This window comes from Pleurodeles waltl, chromosome 6 (genome assembly GCF_031143425.1).
Source record: "Pleurodeles waltl isolate 20211129_DDA chromosome 6, aPleWal1.hap1.20221129, whole genome shotgun sequence".
Taxonomy (NCBI): domain Eukaryota; kingdom Metazoa; phylum Chordata; class Amphibia; order Caudata; family Salamandridae; genus Pleurodeles; species Pleurodeles waltl.
Window position 1 is genome coordinate 948,148,420 of NC_090445.1, and position 27,790 is coordinate 948,176,209.

At 45.1% G+C, this 27,790-nt stretch overlaps 1 protein-coding gene across 1 annotated transcript in view; it reads left to right on the forward strand.

The window, feature by feature from the left end:
- The window catches only part of LOC138300422 (gamma-aminobutyric acid receptor subunit pi-like), a 734,504-nt gene that overhangs the window by 595,250 nt on the left and 111,464 nt on the right, over positions 1-27,790 (forward strand). Inside the window, exon 8 of the mRNA XM_069239770.1 lies at positions 3,935-4,087. Within this exon, the coding sequence (XP_069095871.1) occupies positions 3,935-4,087 (153 nt within the window). The remainder of the gene's footprint in view (positions 1-3,934; positions 4,088-27,790) is intronic.

The window sequence follows — 27,790 nt, forward strand, 5'->3', positions numbered from 1 at the left end:
CTCACCTTTTGTGCCTTTTCAATCTGTCTCTCTCTGCTCTGTTTGTGGCACACCTCGGGGACTCTTTCAGATATACTATCTCCACAGCTGACACAAACAACTACATGGAGCGCCTTGCCTTCAAGCTACAGATCACAGCAAGCTTCATCTTGTGTGGAACACCCACTGTCAGGCCACCAGGACCTGCACCTAATTCACCAGTGACATCACAGATTGTGTGTGCTCCTCCTCCTCCACCCCAGTACCTTCATTCTCATGGTAGACAAACTTTCACTTAGAAGACCACAGCAATCTGAACTCCATCATCGTTCTGGAAAGCCTTGAGAACCTTGGTCTCACCGAGTATGTCACTGAACCCGCCCACGCTGCTGGACACCTCCTGGATTTAGTCTTTTCCTTTCTCAAAAACATTACAGTAAACAAACCATCACCAGTCACCTAGACAGGCCACACAAGACCATTCAAAACCGTAGAAGGCCGACCACCTGGTGATTTGCCAGTTACAGTTGGGAAAACATTTCAGAAGAGGACTGGGCTTCCACACTCTCCAAGCACCCCCTGTTCAAACCAGTATCCTTAGAAAGGTAATAAAATGTCAATGCCTAGATCGCCACATATGCCGACTCAATCATGTGAAGCAACAAGAATGCGAACACAAGCAATTTAGTGCACAGAAGAACTCTGGATGATGAGGCAGTGCTGCAAGCAACTGGAATGCAAGTGGAGAATGAGCCAAAAGACCACAGACAGGGACATATTCAAATCTGCCTTAGAGATGCTACCACCATCAAATGTAGAACCCCAAGCAAAACAGTCGTCCATACCACATAGAAGACAGCTCCTACAGCAGCAAATAAATCTTCTCCATCAACAGAGATTTAATCACACCCGCGGCCTCATCCAATGCATCACTCCCTCTCATGACTTCTGTAATGATCTCTCAAACTCATTCAGCAACAAGATCACATGTATCTATAATACCATTGCCCCCCAACAAGACCCCTTCAGCCATATAGCAAGCCTTCAGTATCAAAAGAAAAAACTCTGACCATGCAGAGCGACCATTACCATAGATAAAACTGCCACCACCATGAACTCCATCCACTCCGGGCCTCTTCAGACCTATACCCTCACCACATCTTCAACAAAAAATTCAGCTCCATCAGCAAATAACTCATTCACATTCTGAACACCTCTGTCCTATTGAAGAACCCTCACTGGTCCCAGACAAGTTTACAAACTACCAGCCTATCTCCCTTCAGCCTTATCTAGCCAGGATGCTAGAGAAAGCAATCAACAGGTGTCTCACTGATCCTTTCCTCAATCACCAGCTCTTCAACACCACGCAGTCTGGTTTCAGACGTAACCACAGCATAGAAACAGCTCTCATCGTAGATATAGATGACATTTACATGATCCTGGCCAGAGGAGAAACTACAGCCCTCATCCTAATGGACCTCTCTGCAGTGTTTGACACGGTTTTACACTCCATCCTCTGAAACAATGACATGTGAAGGGCATCCAGGGCCATGCCCTCCTCTGAGTTTTCACATTCTTTTCAAGTACAACACAGACAGTCTACCTGGCTCCATATTCTTTGGAAGCCCAAGAACTCATATCCAGAGTCCTTTAAGGCTCATCACTTAGCCCTGCCCTCTTCAATGTCTATATGAGCCCGCTGGGCTAAACCATGCATATCCACAATCGTACACCGATGACACACAACTCATACTGTTCCTCTCAGACAAAACATGAGGAAAAAGGTTATCACCTGTATGTCTGAGGTAGCCACTTGGATGAAGTCTCACTGTCCAACCTTAAAAACCAGAAGTAAAGTGTCCCTGGAAAAATACCTCCCTATGGGACGCTAACAGGTAGCCAGCCTACCTTGGACTGAATCCCACTCCCAGCTTACATTCCACAAACCTTGTGCTCATCATTGACAACAAGCTGGACATGTCCACCAAGGTGAACACTGTCACCCCATCCTGCTTCTTCACCCTGCAGATGCTGAGGAAGATCTTCAAAATGCTCCTGAGCAACACCAGAAGAGCTGTCGCCACATTCTCATCAACAGCAGGCTGGATTATTGAAACTCAATGCCAGGGTTCACCGATTATCTCACCAGAAGACTGCAAACCATCATTAATGCAGCAGACAGACTCGCTCACAGCCTCCCACGCATTACTGTCAACACACCTCATCTAAAGGGAGCTCCACTGGCTTCTGATACACAAGTGTGGACAATTCAAGCTCCTCACCTCCACTTTCAAATATATACACAGCTGGATTTCCTTCCACCACCCGTCCACACACCTATCTTCAGCTGGGCACTTTCTCACACACACATCACATGCCTACACAGGAACAGAACTGGAGGGCAAGCCTTCTTATACATGACTGCAAAAGCATGGAACAGCCTACCACTTCACATCACTTTACTTTACATTCACCTCACTTCTAAAATTACAAAAGAGGCTGAAGATCTAGCTGATCAACTAGCTTTTCCCCCTGCTCTCAGGTCCAATCTACTACACCTGCAAAAAACCAGGATACCCTCATGGGTGATAGTTTGCTCCATAAATACACATAATATGACATGGAATGCATAAGGGATACAAGGTAAAGCAAGGTAGCATTTAATGTAATTAAAAGCAACTTAAATCGGCTGTGCATGGTTTTGTAAATAAAACAGATTTTGAGTGGGACTACACCACAAAAGTGATGCAACCTCAAAACAAAATCTTAGTAAATCTGGGCCTATTTTTTTTTTAGGATGGTGCTGCTTTTTCCCACAGTCCGTAGATAAAATGCATAGAGGTTGCTGGGAGGTGAATAGTGGAAAAGGGCAACTGACTTTTCTAAGGAATTGAGGGTCCCTAAATATTGCAACTTGAAATCCTCGCACAGATCTTCTAGGAGCGTCCCAACGAATTACTCAAGTTTATTTAACTATTGCAATTTGGTCTAAATAACCAATTTATTATAATTTAACAGAAAACTGCATGCAGTGTAATTTATATTTCTCTCAAGATTAATCTCCATTCTTTTGTTGAATATTTAAGAAATAATATATGCTAAATTGAAATATAATATTCTATTGAACCAGGTGATGCATTTATGAAAAATCAACGTAATTTAACATCTACTGATTCACTCTAGGGCGTTGTGTTTTCCCTTCAATTATATGCAATTAAAATATGTATTTCATGATAATCCCTTTAATTCTCATATATAAAATATCACTCTTGCTTTTCATGAATGGACATGTTCATATGACATCACATATCTGTCATGGTTGTAATATACATCCACAATAAAGGAGTACATTAAAACACATTTTTGATCTCTTGCTGGGATTCCTCTTTAAAGGCACACAGCTATTCCTTGCTGTACAAGGCTCTTTTGCAAAGAAGCTCTGCATCTCTAAAGAAGATATTTCCAATTAAAACCACATACGTATTCAAGTTTATTGTGTTAACATTTGAACTTCTAACATAAACAAAAATGCATTTTCTTAACAAGTATCGCTCAATACATATTAGCATGCACTGATAATCCAGAGAGTTATGCATCAATTCTGATAAAGATGGCTGAGTCTAAACCAACATTTTGTTACATGTTCTTATTGTATCGTAAACATTTCATCTTTGCATTCTATATAGATATAATTTAAGGTATTCACCCTTGATGTCTTCTGAATTCTTGGCATTAAATATCTTTTACAGGAAGGCATACAGATCTTATGCCTGATCTTCTAAAAGTTGTTACCCTCACTGAAGAATAATATCCATTTATATTTTATTTCAGTTTCTTAATATATACAGTATTTCATTCATATGTCTTATTCCATACTGTTAAAGAAGAAATTATTTTTAGTATAGTTTTCCATTATGTTACTGTTGCCAACATTTGAGTCTTTGTTTTTTAACAGGTCGCTACCCAAAGTTAGTATTTCACTTTGATCTCAAAAGAAACATTTTGTATTTTATCCTGGAAACCTACGTTCCATCGATACTACTTGTTGTGCTTTCTTGGGTGTCATTTTGGATCAGTCAGTCATCTGTACCAGCCAGAATCTGCATTGGTAAGTGATGTAATGGCAAACACTTAAACCAGAAGGTCAATAATGCTATCAGAAGTACATCATGTATTCCAGTATTGTTCAATGCAATTGTGTCCCTCTCAGTTATGTCTAGATTCCATATCACGAAATGTAAGTGCAAACTATTTCATAGTGGACGTTATGGCTGAATGAAAATGTAGAGATCAACCACTAAATATAGAAATGTCAACAGTCCTGTGTCCTTATGGTAATAGTAACATAGCACAAATAGAAATAAACAAGAAGCAAATACCAACATGATCATACTTTTGTTATACCCCATTGGTTTATGCATTAGAAAGAGGCAATGAAAGAACTACAGCTTCCAAATAAAGTAAATGATTCCAGGTGCCTCAAACAAATCAAAAATAGGGAAGGGCAAAATTATGTAGCATTTTCTGTGAACTTTATGGGAGTGTGTACAGCGGAGTAGCGTAGAGTGGAGTGGTGTACAATGGAATAGCGTAGAGTAAAGTGGCGCAGAATGGAGTGGAGTGACGTTGAGTGGCTTAGAATGGAGAGGCACAGAATGGAGTTGCATAGAATGGAGTGACATGGAATGAAATGGCACAGAGTGGAGTGGCAAACAGTAGAGGGGCATACAGTGGAGTGCTGTACAGTAAAGTGGCATAAAGTGGAGTGGCAAAGCTTTGAGTGGAATAGAGTAGAACAGTGTAGAGTGGAATGGAATAGAGTGGAGTGGCATACAGTAGAGTGGTATACAGTGAATTGTCGTTCAGTGAAATAGCATAGAGTTGAGTGCTGTAGAGAGGAGTGACATGCAGTGGAGAAGCATACAGTACAGTGGTGTAGATTGTACTAGCCTACAGTGAATACCATAGAGTGGAGTGGTGTAGTGTGGCATATAAATGAGTGGTTTAAAGTGGAAAAGCATAGAGTGGAGTGGCATAGAGAACATTGGTGTAGAATTTAATGTCATAGAGTGGAATGGTGTACAGTGCAGTGGCTTAGAATGGAGTGGTGTAGAGTGAAATGGCATACAGAGGGGTGGTGTAGAATGGAGATGAAATGTATCAGAAATATATAGTATGTGTATATTTTTTGGTAATAGATCTAAGTTTTTGTGTAGTTTTAAAGTTGTAGGGCATGATTCACAGTTTATGATTGCTTTTCACAAATGTGTTTTACGAATAGTATCATAAATAGCATAGTAATAGTAGGACAGTGCTATCTTTTTATGTGCAGGGAGTTGGCAGTCCTAAAGAAAATACCATTAAAATGCCTTTGTGAATAGTAAACAAAAGTAACCTTTCAGAAAAGTGTAAGTTTAAAATTTACCATTGTGAATCAGGCACCAAGACTCAAAACATTAGTGAAATATTGGGTCATGGTATACCACAGTAATTTGGTGGGATACTTGTGGTACATGCTGATGACAAAACAGTATATAATTGCCTATTGTCTGGCCTTACAAAACTAAAAAGCAGCCATATTGTTTAGATAACACATTGGCTGTGTTCTAGATTATAAGTGTACAGAAATTGTTCTACCGTTTTAGTGTATGTGCATAGAAAGGGATGTGTCAGTGCATATAACTGTGCAAAGGTAAGTAAAAGTTGTTTTATTAGTTTATATATTTTAATGATAGTTTGCAGAGTAGTGCGGTAGTGCTATATTGTTTAAACAACACTTACACTGTGTTCGTGGTTGTAATAGTAAATATAGTGTAGTAGATTCTTTAAAAACATTTTTTTATTTTTTTTATTTGATTAAATACACTGTAAAACACTATATTCTCCCTTAAAACTCAGAATGTAGACTAGGGGCCTGATTATGAGTGTGGCGGTCCTCTGACACTTGTGGTAGCCGCCGCTGTTGTAGTGCAACCCCGCCATCCTACCACCGCAGGATGGGCTGACGGTGGGTGTAGCCTGCAATCAGCCAGGGTGGTGCTGAACTCAGCCCCGCCTGGCTGATTACCTAGTTCTTCACCAGCCTTTTCATGGTGGAGAACAGGTGTAGGGTATTTCAGGGGGCACATGTAGTGCCTATGCCCAAGACATAGGCAGTGCAGGGCTCTACCTGCCCAGCAACAGTGCACATTACGAGGGAGCTTCTGCCCCCTGTGGGCGGCTGCAATGCCGTTGGCTTGATTACAAGCTGGTGACAATGCTGTCACCACTTTTCTACTGGGCTGATGGCCGGGAATCTTGGTTTCCACCTATCAGCCCAGTATGAAAGTCATCATGGTGCCGTTGGAAGTTCAGAGGACAGGTTTTCCTGTCAGCAGAAGTCATAATTGGCCACTAAGTGTGGTCTAAACAATATTTTGCCCTTCTAAAATTAAAAGTGTAAAACATAGTCAAGAGCTCGCTTAGTGTATGTCCTGTGTTTTAAGGTGAAATATAATATAGTACAATGTTTTTTTTTGTATTTTTTATATTTTTAAGCACACTGTGCTACACTACATTGCCCCTTAAAGACTGGTAATGCAAACGAAATGTAAAATCAAAAAAACTAAATATGCAAACTTAGACATTTATCTTTGTGAATCGGGCCATATATTTCGAAAGTATAGCGTATTACATTGTTTTTTTACATTTTTTACATTTGTTCAAATACCTCTGTACTTCCTAGGTGATACTGCAGCCCTCTGTAAACTTTTTTTTTAAAATAGATAGAAAAATATAAAGAATTCTTCCTACCTGTAACCACTTTAAGAAAGTGGCATTGGGTAGGGAACAAATATAAGATCTACTACTTACCTATGTATAAGGGCCTAACTCAGGACCCAGTGTACGTGTGGTATGAGCAACATGGCTGTCATTTACTTTTATAAAAGCAGCTATCAGCCAATCATATACTGCCTTGTATTTGGCAATTACAGTGGTATGCGGCAAAATTACTGCATTATACTGCGGACCAACATATCACTAAGTTTAAATTCCTTATAATATTACAAATACTAACATAATTCACAGAAACTACCAAAAAGGATCATCTACACACTATAATACATATACCCACCAAATTTCATAAAGATCTGACTGGGTGTTTGGCCGCTACAGCTGAGTACAAAGTCTGTAGAAAATGCATTGGTGTGAAAGCACATGATGAGACTCCCCTTTTTTCTTTGTACTATTGACTCACTCTATCTATCTCCCCCGAGCAGCCACCAATGAGGTGCATGGTGGGTGCCTTGGGTGGGTTCCACATATATGAAATGTAGGCCCCAGGGGATGGGGTCCCTGGGGCAAGAATAGGCTTGGGTAGGGGAGCAACACAGGCCTCCCTTCCTTACAAAATGTCCTGTGGGATGGAGTTTCAAAGGCTTTTTGTAAGGCTTGAAGAAAAAGGGCCCATGTCACCTCTCCCTTTTTTTTGTATGTGTTGGCCAGAGTGGGCTCCCCCGGGCCTATAATGGCTCATGGAGGGGGGTTTGCAGTCTTTCTCTCCTTTTTAATAAAGGACCTGGGGATGGGGACCCCAGGGCATTAATAGGCTTGGGGAGGGGAGCCACATGGCCCCCTCCCATTTACAATAAATAATACCCTGGAGTGTGAGGTCCTCAGGGCCACAGTAGGCTTGGGGCAGAGCAGCCAAGTAGAGTCAGTTACAAAATGGTTTAATGTATATAGATTTTTATTTATTTCCATTTGTCCAACACCTGAGTTCCTACATCCGGGACATACACGTTTTTTTGTGATGAATTGAAGACATGCAATGGGATGAACACTTCCTTCTTATTACATTGGATATATCTAGTCTGTGCATTTGTATTTCTCATACAGCTGAATTGAAAGCAGGGCAGTTTTTGTTAAAGATCAAGCTTTGAAAGCCTATCAGCACAATGCAATGCTTTTGCAGTTAATTTATTTTGTTTAAATAACAACATATTTACCTTTGCAAGTCAACTCTATCACTAAAAGCAGGGCACTGCCATGGGTACTTGCTTTGCTTCCAGCTACGTGAATTTATTTGTGGACTGGTGGGAGAAGCCTGTGGCCTACACGGGTGAATGTGAGGTGTGGGCTAATAGTCTTGCCCTATGGCCACGCTACATTGATGATTTGTTTATTGTGTGGTGAAACACGTGTGAATCAGCTGAGGAATATATAGCTGTGTTGAATTCCAATTGCTTAAACCTAAAATACAATATTTGTATCAGCGATACCAGTGTGGCTTTCCTTGATCCACAGGTATATGTCAAAGATAATCAGTAGTAGACAGTGTTATTTGGGAAGCCTAAAGCGAGAATTCCCTTCTTCATGCGAGGGGTCACCATCTCGTAATCTTAAAAATAACACACCTTACACTGGATTAAGCTTAACTGCTCCTCACAAGCTGATGGCAGAGTAGCAGAATCAAAAGTCTTACAAAGATTTTGATCATGAGGGTGGGATCCAGCAATATTAAGGGAGTCTAAGTAGAAGGTAGGCAGGATTCCATGCCAACACTGGCTGGTAGATAAAAGGAAAGACACAGAGGAAAGCATTACAGTCAGGATGATTACCATCTATTCCACAAGTGCCCCACATACATACAATATGCTGAAATGGAACTGACAAATACTCAAATCTGATACAGTCATAGGATGTTTATTGGCAGAACAACCTCAGGTCACATATAAAAGGGTTACATTATTGAAGGTTTACTAGTACACTGTCATTATGTGGACAGACAAGAGCCCAAACATAACATTACAGGCACACATTGTAAAGCCTGCAAGAAGAATAGTAACATCAGGAAATATGAAATACCAGATTCCCAAAAAAGCTGGATCACAAGATTCCAGCAGGTGTCAATAGCGATATTGAGTTTTGGGAAAATATGGGAGACTAATCCTAATGTTTTGAAATCTGACAGCATACAAAGTCGTGGGAGTCCACAGCTCAGACCTATAGAATGCATTCTAGGTAGCACCATAAAAGTAACGGCACTCCCACCCTGTTCTTTCTTTTTTTTGTTTTATTGTTTTGATTGTTTCATATTCTTTATATCACAGTTTTGTTTATTTTTATTGTTGTCCTTAATCCAATTTATGGTGATGTCCATATAGGAGAGAACACCATTCACCAGTAATTGCCCAATTATGCCATGATGGGTGAGAATAACTATGAATGATTTCTCGATCGTTAACCTTTGGTGACGCACTGTTAAAAAAGTGATATGATGAATTAAATGGGGTGGGGATGATAAGGTAAACAAACCTGCTGTTGAATTTTATTCACATTAAAACTGGACAGGCTATTTGATAATTACCATGATTGGTGCGATTAGTGGGATATTTATTTTCTGTCAAACGTGATGATTTCAATTACATGGGTAGAAGGTTTCTGGAAGAAGTCTACTACACATGTATTTAGTCATTACTCTGGATGAACATAATGACATCAGAAGATTGTCTACTTTCATTTTCATTCATTGGCTGCCATATAGTTAAATGAATTTTGTGTTGCTGTGAATAGGTCAAAAAATAAAATGGAATGGAGACAAGAATGTGAACAAACCTTCTGTTGAGTTTTATTCAAATTATGAATTGGATAGGTGATTTCAGAATTATCATGACTGATGCGTTGAATGAGATATTTATTCTCTGTGTAACATGATGATTGTAAATACATGCACATCTGTTTCACAAAGATGTCTGCTACACATGTATTTAGTCATTGTACTGGATACATACTGATATCGTCTAAATGGCCAATTTAATATAATTTAATAGAAAACATTTTGAGCGTATTATGGCTCTGGACCCCATCTCCCAAGGCTTGTATGTATATATATATTGTATGACAGGAAGTAGATTATTATAGCAGATCGTTATGAGGAAATATGTCAGTTTAATGTGGAAGAGTAAGTAGAATTAAGATGTCAGACAGTAGGAGATGTTAAATAAAATTGTGTTTTTTTTTCATTTTCTGAGATTTCAAGATTGTTTACTAGAGCATTTTAGCTAGTATCGGAACGTGTGTTTGGGTAACAACTAGGTTTTTATGACTACACGTTACTGATTCATTAATAAAATCTCAATCAATGGATTCATAGGATTAAGACTGAAAGCCCACATTATAACAAACTCAGATTTTGAATGAGACTCTCAAAAGGACTGCGCTTAAAAACAAAATTCAGTAATCACTGTTTTCTGACAGTGCAAATAAAATTCATGTTAACATTACGGGGGGGGGATAACTCGCAGAATGTACTGTAGCGTAATTACGCTGAATTAGAGTGAATTAAGGTATTTTACGCTAAATTACAGTAGGAGCCATACCCTGCACTTAGCGCTATTTTTATAACACAAAATGCACCCTTGCATTCAAAATGAACGTGATAATACATTTTGTGATAAGAAAATATTACTAAAGACAACAGAAGCTCAAGAGCAGCAGCCTGCAGTGCTCGTGCTCTGTTCCCATGCTCATTGACAGGCTTGTTTGCACCAAATTACTCAAAATTACCCCAACTGGTGTGATCGTGGATTTTTTTCAAATTTCACATCACCAGCGCAACGCAAAATTTACTACCCATATTTTCAAAGAACACAACAGAACACTACGTTGATGCAGTCACCGTCCACAAACCAGCTACTGCTCCTATCACTGGATGACTATGTCCTTGCCTTTCACCCTGTAGGCTGTTCCACTGCCCCTTCGCCAGGTTTGCGCTAAATAAATGCCAATTACAATGTGCCTTTTATATAATTGTAGAGATGGGTTCTGTTGGGTTTCCTTAAATTTATGTCTCTTGGATATTGTTTCCGAATTAAAACCAGCCAAGAAGCGCCACTCCTTCCATACAGGAACTGATAGTTATGCAGGTTCGAAAGTAGCAGCAGGGACTGGAGGTCACCTCACATCTCTCGGCAGGAGCACAATCAACTCAAGCAGAAACAAGGGGGCAGATTTATGAAAAGTGGAACTGCACCTAGTGCAGCGCCACTTTTCTTTCACCCCCCTAACGCCACCATGTGCGCGCTGTATTTAAAATAAGGCGCACCATGGTGGTAGTCAGGGGTACTAGCAACATAATTTTTTATTCTAATCCGGTGCTTTGCAGGATAAGTGTAAAAAATGTTGACGTTAATCCTGCAAAGCACCCCAGTCCCATTGAAAACAATGGGAACCTCCCTTTAAAGCCTGCTCTGAGCAGGCATTAAAAAATGCCAATAAAAATGATGCAAAGAAATCTTTTGGTTTTCTTTGCGCCATTTTTTCGGCCCCCCTAGAGCCAGAACTGCCCCCTTTGCATGCATTATGCCTGGCGCATAATAAGGGGTTACAAAGTGGCTCAATGCATGCATTCATCACTTTGTAAATATGGTGCCGCGCTTTTGGCCTTCTAACACCACATTAGCGTAAAAACAATGATGCTAATGTGGCATTAGAATGGGGCAAGGTCCTCTTAAAACTGGGCCAATGAGTTCCTGTGAAGTACATTAAACAGCATTCATCCGCTTCTAGTGCAAACATTAGACTCAAGTGCCATCTGCTGCTTTTTAACGAACATTGACTTTCTACTTAACCGGTGTAACTCGCTTTAAAAAGGAATAATTACACTTTACGACTGAGAATGACATCGAAGAAATATTTCTGCTAATTGTTTAAATGAGCTACCATTAGCAATCCTGAAACTAGGAAGTGGAATGTTTCAGCATGTTTAAAAATAGTGAAGCTGTAAGACAGCACCTTAAAAAACAGATTTTAAGGAGAAAATGCATTTTTTTTTACACTACCAAAGATGCCGTGCTGCGTGAATGCGAGGCTGCCTAGCATTGACTTGCGACACGCAGACGTCTTTACAACACAGTGCCCCCTTTTTGCACAGTATAAAGCACTACTTTGTGTTACTTTTAGGAATGGTAGTGCTGCTTCAACACCAACACTTTGCACCAGTTTGCATTACTTTTGGTGACTTTGCACGCATGCTGGGGTACATTTATACTCTGCTTGCGCCGTTTCAGTGTCAAAAATGTTGACGCTAAAACGACGCACAGCTAACTCCATATTTATATTTTGACGCTAGATCTGTCTAGTGTCAAAATATAGAGGTTAACTTCATATTGTGGACGCAGCAAACTACCTTGCGCTAATTAGATGAAAGTATGCATTCCTGTCCACAATATCATGCTAACCCTGTACTGCCTTATTAATACTCCGGAGCAAAAACGACGCACATGGAGTAGGGGGACCCAAATAAAGGTGCTAAGCCTGCTTAGTACAATTATTTAGCGCCTGGGTCTGACCAGGTGATATGGGGCCTGTGGACCCATTTCCATGGCTAAGCATCATGGAATGGGCCCACAGATGGCTAACCCCAAGCCCCAGGGACACCCCCACCCACACTAGAGGGACGCCATAGGATGGAGGATCCCATCCTGGGTAAGTAGAGGTAAGTATCATTTATTTTTAATTCTGTGCCATTGGGGGCCTAGCACTGGGTCTGATGGCCTTGTCCAGGGGACAGGCTAAGTAGCGTAGTGGAGGTTCCGATGACACTGTGGGCTGCAATGAGACGTCCGGCATCTGTTGTGGCGGTTCCAAAGCACAGCTGAAAGAATTGCATCTCACTGCTTTGGTTCTGCTTACAGGACGACACTGGGCTGGCAGAGCACATTCAGACCCACCTCCAAGAGACCAGGATTTGGATGCCACCCCTTGGGGCAAGACTCAAAACAAATAGAGTCCAGGTGCTGTATTCAGGATGGTTGGAGCCTTTTCTGTTGTTAAGACTTTGATCAGGAGACTAGCTGACGAACACCTGGAGTCACTCTGATGATCCTAGGTTCAAGATGCAGGTCCAGTCCTTTCACTCAGGCAGCAGGGTAGCAGGACAACAGAGTACTAGTCCAGAGCAGCACTGCAGTCTTTCTAAGACTTTCACAGGTCCAGAGGTGTAATGATGAATTGGGCCTGAGGGTCCATTAAGTATAAGTGGTGCCAGAAGGTTAAGGCACTGAAGGCTTCCACTCCCAGAGGTGTTTGGAAATTCCTGCCTCTCTGCTCCAGCTTCTCTGGTGTCACAAAAGACTTGTATCAAACCGATTGTGAGTATGCTCAGGCTGAGCCTGTGTGATATGCAAGTTTGATAGGTGACAGCTCCTACCTCTCATCAAGTCAGATGTAGCCCATATTGCCAACACCTATTGCCTGTGTGTTCACTGTGTGGAAGCAATACACAAAGACCAATTGGCAGCTACATCTAGGCATGCGACCCAGAATATATGCGGCAGACATGGGTGGACGAAAAAATGCCAACTCTCCAAAAGTGTCATTTTCAAAGTTGTGATTTAAAATCCAACGTTACCCATAAAGAGGACTTTAAATGACAATTGTATAGGCACCAAACTTGACATTCCTACCTGCTCCCAATTCAAAGTTATCACTTAATACATATATTAAGTTAACCTTATGTTATCCATTGGGAGACGCAGGCCTTGGAGTAGTGAAACATTAATTTAGGAGTTTTTCACTACTAGGGTATGTTGAAGTTAAAAGTATATGTCCAGATTTTTTAAATACACTGCACCTTGGCTATTTAGGGCCTACCCTATATATGTATTAATAAACAAGGTTTAGACCTGGTAAATGGTTTATTTTGCCACGTCACTATGGCCGTTAAAACTTTACACTCAGGCTAAAATGGCAGGCCTGAAACATGTTCAAGGGGGTACTTAGGTGGGTGTCACAGTTGGTGCTGCATGCCCACTAGTAGCATTACATTTGAAGGCCCTGGGTACATGTAGTGTCATCTTACTAGGGTTTACAAGTAAATTAAATGTGTCAATTGAGTGAAAGCCAATTTTACCATGTTTTGAGGAGAGAGCACATGCACTTTAATGCTGGCTAGCAGTGGTAAAGTGCAGAGCGTCCTAAGGCCAGCATAAATGAGATGAGTAAAAAAGGAGCAGTAAGACAAAACGTTTGAAGGAAGACAGCTCTAAGGCTGTTAGGTTTAACGGGGATGTTATCTCTGTAGAAGCACCACAGTTCATGTCAGGGTGAATCACAGAAAGTCACTAACTTAACCTGTGCTTACCTCGCTGGTAAACTGGCACAAAAGCAGTCAGGCTCAACTTAGAAGCAATGAGTAAAGTATTTATGCAACACACAGAAAAAAGCCCACACCAATTTAGAAAAATGGAGTAAATACATTTTAATAAATAATTTCACACCAAAATGACAACAATCGAATTAGTAGAAATGTAGTTATGATTTTTTAAAGATTAAGGAAACAGCTAGTGCCTCAAAGATGAAAGTGCCAACCACGGACATCTAGTCATTCAAGGTTGGATCAAAGCCGTAAAACATGGACAGCCACAATGTAGCATGTGTTGAATATGAAAAGTGGATTGGTTCTGAGTAAACATTTTCTGAAAAGTTACAGTTCAGCAGGGAAAGGCTGCAGGTGGTGTCCAAGGAGGGAACATCTTCATCAGGGAGGCAGTGGATAATGTTGCAGCAAATATTTCTTCATTTGGACTTAGTCACTTTCTTTTGAAGTAGAAAATCTTCAGGGGAACAAGACGGGAGGCTGTAGCTTACCAGAGTTCGACAAGGTTGGATATCCCTTTGACGAAGAACTTCTTAACCAGATTTGCTGTGTGCAGAAGAACGCAGCGGGCTCTGTCATAAATTCAGGCTAACTGGCGATGCACCTGGGGCAAGTAGGTGACCAGGCTGGTCCCAGTCTTCCCTCGATTCTCAGGCAGTTTTTAGCCAAAACATTTTTATGTCCTAAGTTTTTGCTTTTGGCTATCTGGGCACCTTTAGCAGCACCACCATGAGTTCAGGACTGGAGGGGCACCACTTAGAGGGTCAAGACTCACCCAACTTGATTCCAGGTGTGAGTTCAAGAAGGTTGGAGCCTTTTCTGTTCCTGGGCCTCTGATCAGGAGGCCAGTTTACTAGCCCTTGGAGTCACTCTGAGAGTTCTGGGTTCAAGTAGTGGAACAGGACTCAAACAGCAGGTCAGACCTCTGAGGGTTCAAGGCTGGCTCCAGGCAGCAGAGCAGTCCTTCTAGGTGCCGCAAAGCAGTCTTGTGAGTACACAGCAGTTCACACTATCAGACAGTTCTCTGAGAAACCTCCTGCAGTTTCAGAAAGTTAACTGAAAAGTGGGTCTGAGAGTTCCATTCTTTATACTTGGTGCCTTCTTTGAAGTAGACATTTCTAGGAAAATTCCTTTTGAAGTGCTTGAAGTTTCCCTCCTTCCCTGCCTTGGCTCCTGGCAGTCTGCATGAACAATACAGCAGTGACAGGCCTTTTGTGTGATGGGAAAAGCACAGGCGTTTCAGTTGCAAGGGGGTGTGTGCCCATTTCTGCCTCCCCTAATCCTGCCAGTTGATGGTCCATCCAGGCATACCTAATCCCTCTACAGTGTGGCTGTCTGGGAGAAATGAACAAAGTCCAACTGCCAACTACACCCAGTCATGTGATCTGGTAACAGGTTGCAGGCACCAAATAGTTAGGACAGAAAAATGCCAACTTTGTAAAAGTGCCATTTTGAAAATTGTATCTTAAAATCCGACTTTACCACGATAGAGGATTTTTAATTATATTTTTTTCAGACACTAAACATGAAATGTTTATTTGTTCCCAATTAAAAGTTTGCACTCATGAAATGCAATACGGTTGCCCTCACAGTAGTGAAAAATGAATTCAAGAGTTTTTTGCTACCAGGACATGTAAAACTTAAAAAAGCTTTAATTACACTGCAACCTGCCCCATGCAGTTTAGGCCCTACCTTAGGGTCACATATGCAATAAAAGTTGAGTTCAAAGGCTCGGCGAAGGGGGAAATGCTGCCCACTTGAATTGGCAGTTTAAAACTGCATTCATGTTGCAATGGCAGGCCTGAGGCCTAGTTTAAGGGGCTACATAAGAGGGTGACACAATATGTGCTGTATGTCAACTAGTAGCATTTAATTTAAAGGCCCTGGATATATGGTATGCCACTCTAGAAACGGCTTATAAGTAAATGAATTATGCTAATCAGGTGTAAACCAATTCTACCATGTTTACGGGAGAGAGCACAACCACTTTGCAGTGGTTAGCAGTGGTAAAGTGCTAGAACCAACAAAAACAAGCTTCAGCAAAATTTGCAAATTTCAGCAAAAAGGTTGGAATAAGACCACCCTAAGGCCGACAGGTCTAACAGGTGGTATGATGTAGCAAGATGTCAGGTATCCTTTTTTAGGTGGGGGGAGGGAGAAGAATGATGGTCAAAGGGTGATGTGTGGCAGGACACCAGATGCATGTAACACAGGTTAGAGGAAGAGTCAAGTGAGACTATATTGTGTGTGGATCCCCATTACTTTTTTACTCTTGCATAGCTTTTGAAATCAGAGTCATATGATGTGGGTGCGTCATAATTAACATAAAAATGTAAATGAAAACCTGTGAATATCAAGAATTTTTCACCTTAGGGTTCTGACTCATGTCACAAAACTCTCTGATCACTCCGTCGTCCACTTCAGCATCTCCAGACCCTACACCTTCATTCCCAAGATGACCAGCGCCCCGCACCTCAACAAAATCTCAGAGACCAGCTGGGCAGATGCCCCCAGCACCTCCAACCCTGCTACCGCCCACCAACCTCGAGCAGGGAGTGAAAAAGTTCCATGCCTCGATCACTAAATGAACCGACAGCATTGTCTCCATCAAGAGCAACAACCAGAGAAAGTTCTCTAAAGAGGCCAGCTGATACACCAAAGAACTCCAACAGTGAAACGAGACAATAAACAGCTGAAGAGGAGATGGTGCGCCAGCTAGGATGCCTCAGACAGAGCAGCCTTTAAGACCTCCCTCTACCTCTTCCACCACCTACTGGGTGCAAGAAAGAAGACAGCCCTTGCCACATGCATTAAAACCAGAGCCAACAACACCAAAAAACTTTTCAACATCGTTAAGAAATTCTCCAACACAGCTGCCAGTAAAAACAATATCACATCCTCACAGAAGCAGTGAGACAACTTCGCCCACTTCTTTTATGACAAGATCGCAACCATATACAGAAATTTCTAACCCCAACCCACACCTACGGACTTCTTCGATAGATACACCACCAGCGTAACCAACTCGAACAACACACAGATCACCTGAAACATCCTCTCCACCCAGGACATTACTTCTGCCATGAAATCCAGCCACTCAGGAACTCCCAAAGACCCATGTCGGCACCACATCTTCAACCTTGGAAACCAAAGGATCGGCCAGGAATTCACCACCCTGCTTGTAGGAAGGTGAAGGTATTATATGGTATGACTAGGTAGTCTTATCATGGAATACCTGCACAATACCCAGTAGTGGACCTCAGATTCACTTGCAGTAAATCCTAGCTCAGTCCTGGTAGTGTGGCAAAGATCAGTCAGGCTACTTAGAGGAACATGTGTGTAGCATTTCACAATACCAACATAGACAATAAGTAAATGACACGACTCAACTGAAATCCGACACCATATCAGAAAAATAGATTCGATTTTAACCTTAATTTAGAAACCAAAACAAACTTTGTAGCTTTTGTACAACCAGAGTTGGGAATTTTTAAGTCTTTAGAAAATACAGTACTTTGTAGATTTAAAGGGCTTTAATTGAAGTCAATGGGTAAAATAGCAGTGTGCTCTCTGGCACTTGCAGGGTGAGCTCCGGCATACCTACAGGAGTTAAAGGTTCTGCAGGGACCTAGACCAAGATTCAACAGTCAGAATTTTGTTACCTTGCCCAGTGAGTCCAGTTGCAGAAATGACCTGGCTGTCCTTGGTGCTGAACAGTCCACAGTGACTGGTGCATTTGTCACTCCATTGCAAAACTGGACTTGGGGTGGACTCACACTCAACCCTTTGGATGTAGAGGTCTTTGGGGGGGCCAAGGCCAGGAATCAATGCTTGGATCTTCACCACCTCGTCCAGTGGATCTGGGTGCAGAGGTAGGTCTGAGCTGTCAATCACCCAATCACTGGGCTGGTCATGCCAAACCTGCTTTGCTGCTCCAGTGGAAGTCATGTCCTTCAGACTGCAGTCCCACAGGAGAGGGGTCACTGGCAACATTGGTCTCTATGCTGGGGGGTGGCCGTCGATTTCCGTGCAGGCGAAAGAGAAGCCTTGGTAGCTGCAAGGGTGCTCTATGAGCTTTCAGGCAGCTGGAGGTCGTTTTGTGGTGAGTAGAAGCTTGAAACTTTGCACAGGCCTCACTCCCACTTCTTAGTTGCTGTACACAGAGCTTCTTTGGGCTCAGGCACTCAGAGCCCGTCGGGTTGCAGTTCTTCAGTCTCAGGACTTCTTTATTCGTGCAATTTACAGGGGACTAGTGCCAACAGTCAGGGAGTCTTCCTTGGGGTTTTGCTATTCATGGGTGTGCCTCTGGTCAGGACCAATAAGGTTTTACCTCCAGCTCACGTTGGGCACTCAGTTCCAGTACTGATCTCTGTAGGTCACTCTGTGTCCTCTTCTTTGGGCTGAAACTAGAGTCCACGTCCTGTTGTTGGTGCAGACATCTCTTTGTCCTTCTTTCTTCTTGTCCAGGTAAGATCTAAGTTCTCGTGCCAGGGGAGCCCCTTAAATCCTTGTTTAGGGGGGATTTATGGGTGTGAGGGACAGTGGCCAATGGGCTACTGTCCATGTGGCTAGTCCACCCCTACAGTGACAACTTCCTGTGGGGAGTACATCACTTTCTACCCAGAACCCACTAGTCTTAGGGTCTGCCAAGATAGCAGAAACCTTTCTCTGCTATGCAGACCTCCTAGCTCACCCTCACAGGTGTGTCTAGTTTTGGGGGAGGTGCACGCCTCCTCCATAGCTAATGTCCACCTGCCCAGCCGGGGGGACAGCTCTCGGCACATCAAAGGCAGGGGAGCCTTTGAGGCGCACCACTCTGATGCTAATCTCACTAGCCAGCCTGGGAGGGAAGAGGTGTGATCTCCTTCCTACCCAGGGCCTTTGTCTTACATGCGGTGCAGGTGCTAGCACCACCAGCAGGAGTTCAGACTTCTGTCTGTGGCAGCAGCGGCTTGAGAGAGTCCGCCAAAACAGTACAGGACTGGGTAACGTGGTGAATACCTAGGTATTTGCTTTTTAATCGTAAACATGGGCATCATGTTCAGGGTTAAAAAGCATGGTTTTTGATACCAAACAGGACAGGATTTGGCCGGGTCATTGCAGAGCTGAACATCTGAGCAGTAGTCAGTTGTCAGCTCATGTTATCCAATGGATTGCTGGTTACTTGGGTGAACATTCCAGTTTAAATGCTAGCACAGGGGCACATGTCCTCCTTCATATATGCCCTCACTCATGGAACAGTGCACCCTGCCTCCTGGGCTAGAGGGGGCTTACCCAAGGGGTGACTGACCTGGCCATGGGCAGTAACAGGGACTCTGCCTGTGCCTGGTGCGGGTCGGGTCTCACTCAACAGCAGGCTGCTCATGCAGGTTGACATTACAGATCTGCAGTCTCTCTTTTACTTGGGGAACTCAGGGTGGCACAATCAGTGCTGCAGCACTGGTACCACCCTTTCCACCTTTGCCCTGGGTACCATTTACTGGGGACTTATAGGGGTGGTAAGGTGCTTGCCAATTGGCCTATGTAATTTGAGATATACTTTAAGGGGAAGAGCAATGGTACTGGGGCCTGGTTAGCAGGCATCAGTACATTAACAGGGCAAAAACCACAGAATCTGACAGCAAATAATGGGGGGGTGACCATTCAAAAAGGGGCACTTTACAACACTGCTCAACACCTCTATCACTCCCGCAACATTTCCTGATGCCTGGAAACATGCTAAAGACAGACAACTACTCAAAAAACCTTCCGCCGATCCCAGTGTGCCAAAAACCTACCGGCCAATCTACCTGCTCCAATTCCCATTGATGGTACTGGAAAAGATCATCAACAAGCAACTCATGACATACCTGGAGCGGAACCAGCTACCCAGCATATTCCAATCTAGCTTCTGCAACAATCTGCCCTGATCACAGCCATCAACAACTTCCGAACCCTCCTCGACCAAGGAAAAACAGCAGCTGTGATCCTCCTTGATCTCTCAACAGCCTTCGACACCGTAATTCACCACATGCTGATCAAAAGACTCCATCACATCGGCATCCAAGGGGACATGCTCAGATCGATCACCTCCTTCCTCACAGGAAGAATCCAGAGGATCCACCTCCCACCTTTCACCTCGAAACCCAAGGGGATCACCTGCAGTGCCCCCCTGGGCTCATTCCTCAACCCAATTGTCTTCAATGCATATAGGACTCCGCTGGCCAACATCGTCAGATCCCATGGTCTCAACATATTTTCCTAAGCAGACAAGACCCAACACATCCTCTGACTCACCGATGAATCTTCCACCACCAGAACAAACTTCCACAGATGCATGACAAGCATTGCTGACTGGATGAAGAACAACTGCCTGCAGATGAACACAGACACAACTAATCTTTGCAAATGTGGAATGACTCCTGGTGGCCATCAGACCTAAGACCCACACCCACTCCCTCTGACCATGCCAGAAACATTGGAACATCATTAGCAACAAGCTCACCATGAAATCACAGATCAATGCTGTGTTCTCTGGCAGCTTTCTCACTTTACGCATTCTACATAAGGTCTTAAAGTGGCTACCCCTACCAGGAGACGCACTATAACACAGGCCCTTATCACCAGCTGACTGGACTACGTGCAACACCCTCTACATAGGAATCATCACACACCTCCTACAGATACTTCAGACCATACAGAATGCCACACCCAGACTAATCCTCAGCCTTCCCTGATGAACCCACATCACACCCCTCCTTAGGCAACTCCACTGGCTCCCGATACAGAAGAGATGCCAATTCAAGCTGCTGACCCATGCACACAAGGCACTACACAACCAAGGATCTGCTACTATAACCACCGCACCAACCATCGAGAAGACTACACTCTGCCTCCCTTTCAATTGCCAATACTCCCTGCATCTACCGAAGCAGAAATGGAGGATGCTCCTTCACTCACATTGCAGCAAATACCTGGAACAGCCTCTCCACGCATATCTGGACCATCACCTCACTTCCAGGAATTCTAAATGGCCCTCAAGACCAAGCTGTTCGAATAAGCCTCAGGGACCTGCCGGCACCTCGATACTCTATCAGGTGATGAGATGCACTTTATAAATTGTGATTGATTGATTGTGGGACCTCATATAGAACTCAAGCTATATTCCTGTTGTCTACTTAATGTAAATCAGAAGCCTTGGTGAAAAAAATACCAGTTATTCACTTTTACCAATCTACAGTTTTCTATGTTCCCCTGGTAATAGTGGCTTTCCCAGACTAAAAATGTGAAATCTAAAAGTCTAAATTAGTCTTTTTCACAGAGATACTGCAACTGAAATAGAGGAAAACATATGCTAAGAAACAAAGATGAAATGGCCTCCATTAATACATATTTCATTTATTTATTGAATCGTTATTTGTAGCGATAATGCACAATGCAGCATTAGTGTGCGTGCAGAAAACAAGAACTTAGAGGAAATTAATGGAAGAGACTTGGGCCCTCATTACAACCCTGGCGGTCGGTGTTAAAGCGGCGGTAAGAGCGCCAACAGGCCGGCGGTAAAAAAAATTGAATTATGACTGCAGCGGAAACTGCCAACATAGACAGCCACTTTAACACTCTGACCGCCACAGCGGTAGAAACAAACAGCATGGCGGTCACCGCCAACAGACTGGCGGAAGACAATGTACCGCCCACACCATTATGAGGGGCCAATCTGCCACCTTTTCCGGGGCGGATTCAACGTGAACAAAAACACGGCGGAAACAGGACTTGGAAGGGAAAACTCTCACCTCTACACACCCCACCAGGAACCAGGACGCCATGGAGCCGGAACTCCAAATTCTCCCTGCGATAGTCTTCCTGCTCCTCTACCAGGACCATGACCGACGGCGGCGACGACCACGGTGAGTACTGCACCTACGACACAGGGGAGGGGGGAGGGAAAAGAGAGTGACACACACACGCAACACTCCCACCCCCACCCTCACACACAACAACACACACACCAATACATGCTGAAACATTACACTCCCCCCCAACCCCCTGGAAGAACGCAAGGACAAAAGGAAATGAGTTGAACGATTGTAATCATGAAAAATCCATTACTCAAAAAAATATATATACAATATTAACAAATATGTACACCAAGAATCCAAGTCCATGTACTGCACCTACATAGTCGGTGAACCACTGGGCCCAAAATGCATGCACGAGGCCCACACAAGATACCCGATCCAAATGGAGAGAACACTACTGGGGCATCAGATCGAAAAGGCAGCTCAGGGGGAAGGGAAGGGGGGCACCTCAGCCGGATGACTGCACAACGCCAGCTCCACGAGGGGGCTCCATGCCCATTGATGTATCCTGGGGAGTGCAAAGCCACAGTCTCTCAAGTCTCTCAAGTGGGTGGGTTGCCCACTGCTTTGTCCTGGGCAGTGCAAAGCCACAGTCTCTCAAGTCTCTCCAGTGGGTGGTTTGCCCACTGCTTTATCCTGGGGAGTGCAAAGCCACAGTCTCTCAAGTCTCTCCAGTGGGTGGTTTGCCCACTGCTTTATCCTGGGGAGTGCAAAGCCACAGTCTCACAAGTCTCTCCAGTGGGTGGTTTGCACACTGCTATATCCTGGGGAGTGCAAAGCCACAGTCTCTCAAGTCTCTCCAGTGGGTGGTTTGCCCACTGCTTTATCCTGGGGAGTGCAAAGCCACATTCTCACAAGTCTCTCCAGTGGGTGGTTTGCACACTGCTTTACTGCTGGCACCACTGTTTCCGGTGATGTGGTGGCTGAGGTGCTGGGTTTGGTCCTGGAAAGGCGTGCCCTAGGGGATGGAAGGGGTGGGAGAGGTGAAGGGAAGAGGTAAAGGTTTGACAGGAAAAGTTTTTTAGACACACTGGGACGGGTAGATGGAGGGGGTTTGGGAGTGGAGGAAGAGGTAGTGGTTGTAGGAGGTGTTCGTTTGCTGACTTTGGGTGAAGGTGCATGGGCTGGAGGCTGTTGTGAGGTGGATGGCTGTTGGGTGGGTGTGTGACTGCATTTATGTAGTTTGGGAGGAGGGCTCACAGACACACTGGGAGAGGACAAAGGGGATGTGTGAATGGTAGTGGGGGTGGTGAGTGCACGTGAGCGGTGTGTGGTGATGGGCGTGCTGGTGATGGAGGTAGTGGCTTAAGATGTAGTGCATGCAGGTGTGAGTGGAGACTTGACAGGGAGGGAGGAGGGAGACGTGGAGGAGGGGGACACAGTGGAGGCAGTGGATGTTGGTATGTGTGCATGGGTATGATGCTTGTGTGAGTGCTTGTGGAATGTGTGGTGCTTATGTTTGCCAGAGCTACCCTTGTGTGTTGAGGTGTGTGCATGCTGGTCTGATGGTGTGCTTGGGGATAGGCTGAGGTACTGGGGTTTGGGTCCGGGTGGAGGAAGTTGGAGGGGGGAGGTTGGACACAGGGACAATGGCTGCCATCAGTGCTGAGGCCAGAGTCTGAAATCCTCGCTGTTGGGCTGCCTGGCCAGAATGAATGCAATCCAAGTATGCATTTATCTGTTTCAACTGCCTCTCTAAACTCTGGATGGCATTAAGAACGGTAAACTGCCCAACAGTGAGGGATCTGAGGAGGTCAATGGCCCCCTCACTGAGGGCAGCAGGGCTGACTGGAGCAGGGCCTGAGGTGCCTGGGGCGAAGGAGAGGCCCACCCTCCAGGGTGAGCGGCCACGGGGCACACGCTGAGGGGCTGCTGGGTGGGCAGTGCTGGTAGGGGGGTGGCGGCTGTACCTGTAGATACAGTGGGCACAGAGGGGCCTCCCACCGCAAGGGAGCTCCCATCCGAGGAGGAGTCGGTGTCGCTGGTCTCAGCTCCTGTCCCCGCCGTAGAGCTCCCCTTGTCCTCAATCCCACTGGTGAATTCTGAGTCCGTAGTCTCGCCCTCCAGGGCCATGTGGGATGCAGCTCCCTCCTGCTCCGGTGGCACAGCTCTTCTGCCTGATGATGCTAATGCACAAAAGAACAGGGAGACCACAAAGAGGGGGGGAAGAAAGTAGAAAGACATGTTCAGTGCATGCAATACCGCTACAGTTGGCGGACTCTACAGACACAGCAGCCCTCTGCACTACGCCATGCACTTTGAGTTCCCTAATTGATCACAGGGACATGGGGTACAAGGCCTAGGACCGATTGCTGCACACATGCAAGTCACAGGAGCCTGACTAGGTGTAGATGGCTCTTACCACTGGTGGGGATGGAGTGCCACTGAGCCTGCCTCACAAAGGGTCCTTGCCTACAAGGCTCGCCCTAGCCTAGGGGAACCCACAGCCCACCTCCCCCACCCAGACACCTCCAATGCGCGCTGAATCAGATGGATGTGAGTGTATTCACCCCCTTGTGGCTGCTGTGATGCCCTCAAGCGCCCATCCAACTCTGGATAGGCCACCGCCAGGATCTGGAACATCAGGGGGGTCATGGTGCGACGGGCACCCCTCCCACATTGGGAGGCCATCCCCAGCTGGGCCTCCGCCATCTTCTTGCTCCAGCGGCGAATGTCCTCCCATCTTTTCCGGCAGTGGGTGCTCCTTCTGTGGTGGACCCCCAGGACTTGGATGTCCTTGGCGATGGCACGCCAAATATCCTTCTTCTGGTGGGCGCTGACCTACAGGAATAGTACAGGGGAAAAGGAAAAACTATAACCGTCCGGACCGTCACAGTCATTGGCCCACATTCCCACCCTTGCCCTGATGCACATACACTCACCGTCCGCTCATGCACGCCTCATTCCCTCCCCCCATCTCCCATTCACACCACTCCAAACAGGCATTGCCCATACAGCATGCTCACAGTGTGCTCACCTGTTTGTCTGGAGGACCGTAGAGTAGCGTGTACTGGTGGAGGACCCCATCCACTAGTTTCTCCAACTCCTCTGATGTGAAGGCAGGGGCCCTTTCCCCAGACACTTGAGCCATTGTCGCTTCCAGACTATGGTCACAGCAGCACTTGCAGTGTAGGTCCTCTCCTGTCGAAGATCAGGTATCAAGTGAGTGAACAGACAGAAAATGGCGGTCACGTCCGCAGCAGTGCGTACCGTCACCGCCGGCGTACATCGTCATTGGCTCCTGGGACCCATAGGGTCCAATGTTAACCAATGCAGGATTGTGCCGCGGTCTTCGACCGCCTACCGCCACGGTGTACAACGCCAGCGCAGTTACCTCATATCCCCTTGTCCCACATTACAGGTCAGGCAGCCGCCATTTCAGGGGGCCACATGGCATTAATTTTAAATGCGTCACACATATATAGGCCTTGCATATACACTAAGACAGGCACATAGCGGATTGACAAATGTGTGCAATAAAGTTGTTTATTTCATACCTCAGTGTTGGCTGACCCTCTGATCGCTGTTCTGATCCATAGAGCACATCCGCTGGGCAGGTGAGGAGATGGTGGCATCCTCCGGTGTACAGACCGCTGGTGGACCTGTCGACAATGGAAGAGCGGCATGTAATAGTCACCTACAGACTTGATCGTGCCACAATCCAGGAACTGTGTGCCCAGTTGGAGCCAGACCTGATGTCAGCTATCCGCCATCTCACAGGAATCTCCCCTCTAGTGCAGGTCCTGTCAGTACTCCATTTCCTAGCAAGTGGGTCCTTTCAACCAACAGTGGCCATTGCATCAGGCATGTCCCAGCCAATGTTCTCTAACGTGTTGTCCAGAGTGTTGTTTGACCTGCTGAAACACATGCGCAGCTATATCGTTTTCCCTCAGGTGGAGGATTTGCCTACAGCCTTTGAGGCGCACCACCCTGATGCTAATCTCACTAGCCAGCCTGGGAGGGAAGAGGTGTGACCTACTTCCTACCCAGGGCCTTTGTCTTACATGCAGTGCAGGTGCTAGCACCACCAGCAGGAGGTCAGACTTCTGTCTGTGGCAGCAGCGGCTTGGGAGAGTCCACCAAAACAGTACAGGACTGGGTAACGTGGTGAACACCTGGGTATTTGCTTTTTAATCGTAAACATGGGCATCATGTTCAGGGTTAAAAAGAATGGTTTTTGATACCAAACAGGACAGGATTTGGCCGGGTCATTGCAGAGCTGGACATCTGAGCAGTAGTCAGTTGTCAGCTCATGTTATCCAATGGATCGCTGGTTACTTGGGTGAACATTGCAGTTTAAATGCTAGCACAGGGGCATATGTGCTCCTTCATATATGCCCTCACTCATGGAACAGTGCACCCTGCCTTCTGGGCTAGAGGGGGCTTACCCTAGGGGTGACTGACCTGGCCATGGGCAGTAACAGGGACTCTGCCTGTGCCTGGTGTGGGTCGGGTGTCACTCAACAGCAGGCTGCTCATGCAGGTTGACATTACAGTTCTGCAGTCTCTCTTTTACTTGGGGTACTCAGGGTGGCACAATCAGTGTTGCAGCCCTGGTACCACCCTTTTCACCTTTGCCCTGGGTACCATTTACTGGGGACTTATAGGGGTGGTAAGGTGCTTGCCAATTGGCATATGCACTTTGAGATATACTTTAAGGGGAAGAGCAATGGTACTGGGGCCTGGTTAGCAGGCATCAGTACATTAACAGGGCAAAAACCACAGAATCTGACAGCAAATAATGGGGGGTGACGATTCAAAAAGGGGCACTTTACAACACTGCTCAACACCTCTATCACTCCCGCAACATTTCCTGATGCCTGGAAACACGCTAAAGTCAGACCACTACTCAAAACACCTTCCACCGATCCCAGTGTACCAAAAACCTACCGGCCAATCTACCTGCTCCAATTCCCATTGATGGTACTGGAAAAGATCATCAACAAGCAACTCATGACATACCTGGAGCGGAACCAGCTACCCAGCATATTCTAATCTAGCTTCTGCAACAATCTGCCCTGATCACAGCCATCAACAACTTCCGAACCCTCCTCGACCAAGGACAAACAGCAGCTGTGATCCTCCTTCATCTCTCAACAGCCTTCGACACCGTAATTCACCACATGCTGATCAAAACACTCCACCACATCGGCATCCAAGGGGACATGCTCAGATCGATCACCTCCTTCCTCACAGGAAGAATCGAGAGGATCCACCTCCCACCTTTCACCTCTGAACCCAAGGGGATCACCTGCAGTGTCCCCCTGGGCTCATTCCTCAACCCAATTGTCTTCAACGCATATAGGACTCCGCTGGCCAACATCGTCAGATCCCATGGTCTCAACATAATTTCCTAAGCAGACAAGACCCAACACATCCTCTGACTCACCGATAAATCTTCCACCACCAGAACAAACTTCCACAGATGCATGACAAGCATTGCTGACTGGATGAAGAACAACTGCCTGCAGATGAACACAGACACAACTAATCTTGGCAATAGCAGCAACACGTGGAATGACTCCTGGTGGCCATCAGACCTAAGAGCCACACCCACTCCCTCTGACCATGCCAGAAACATTGGAACATCATTGACAACAAGCTCACCATGAAATCACAGATCAATGCTGTGTTCTCTGGCAGCTTTCTCACTTTACGCATTCTACATAAGGTCTTTAAGTGGCTACCCCTACCACGAGGCGCACTATAACACAGGCCCTTATCACCAGCTGACTGGACTACGTGCAACACCCTCTACATAGGAATCATCACACACCTCCTACAGATACTTCAGACCATACAGAATGCCACACCCAGACTAATCCTCAGCCTT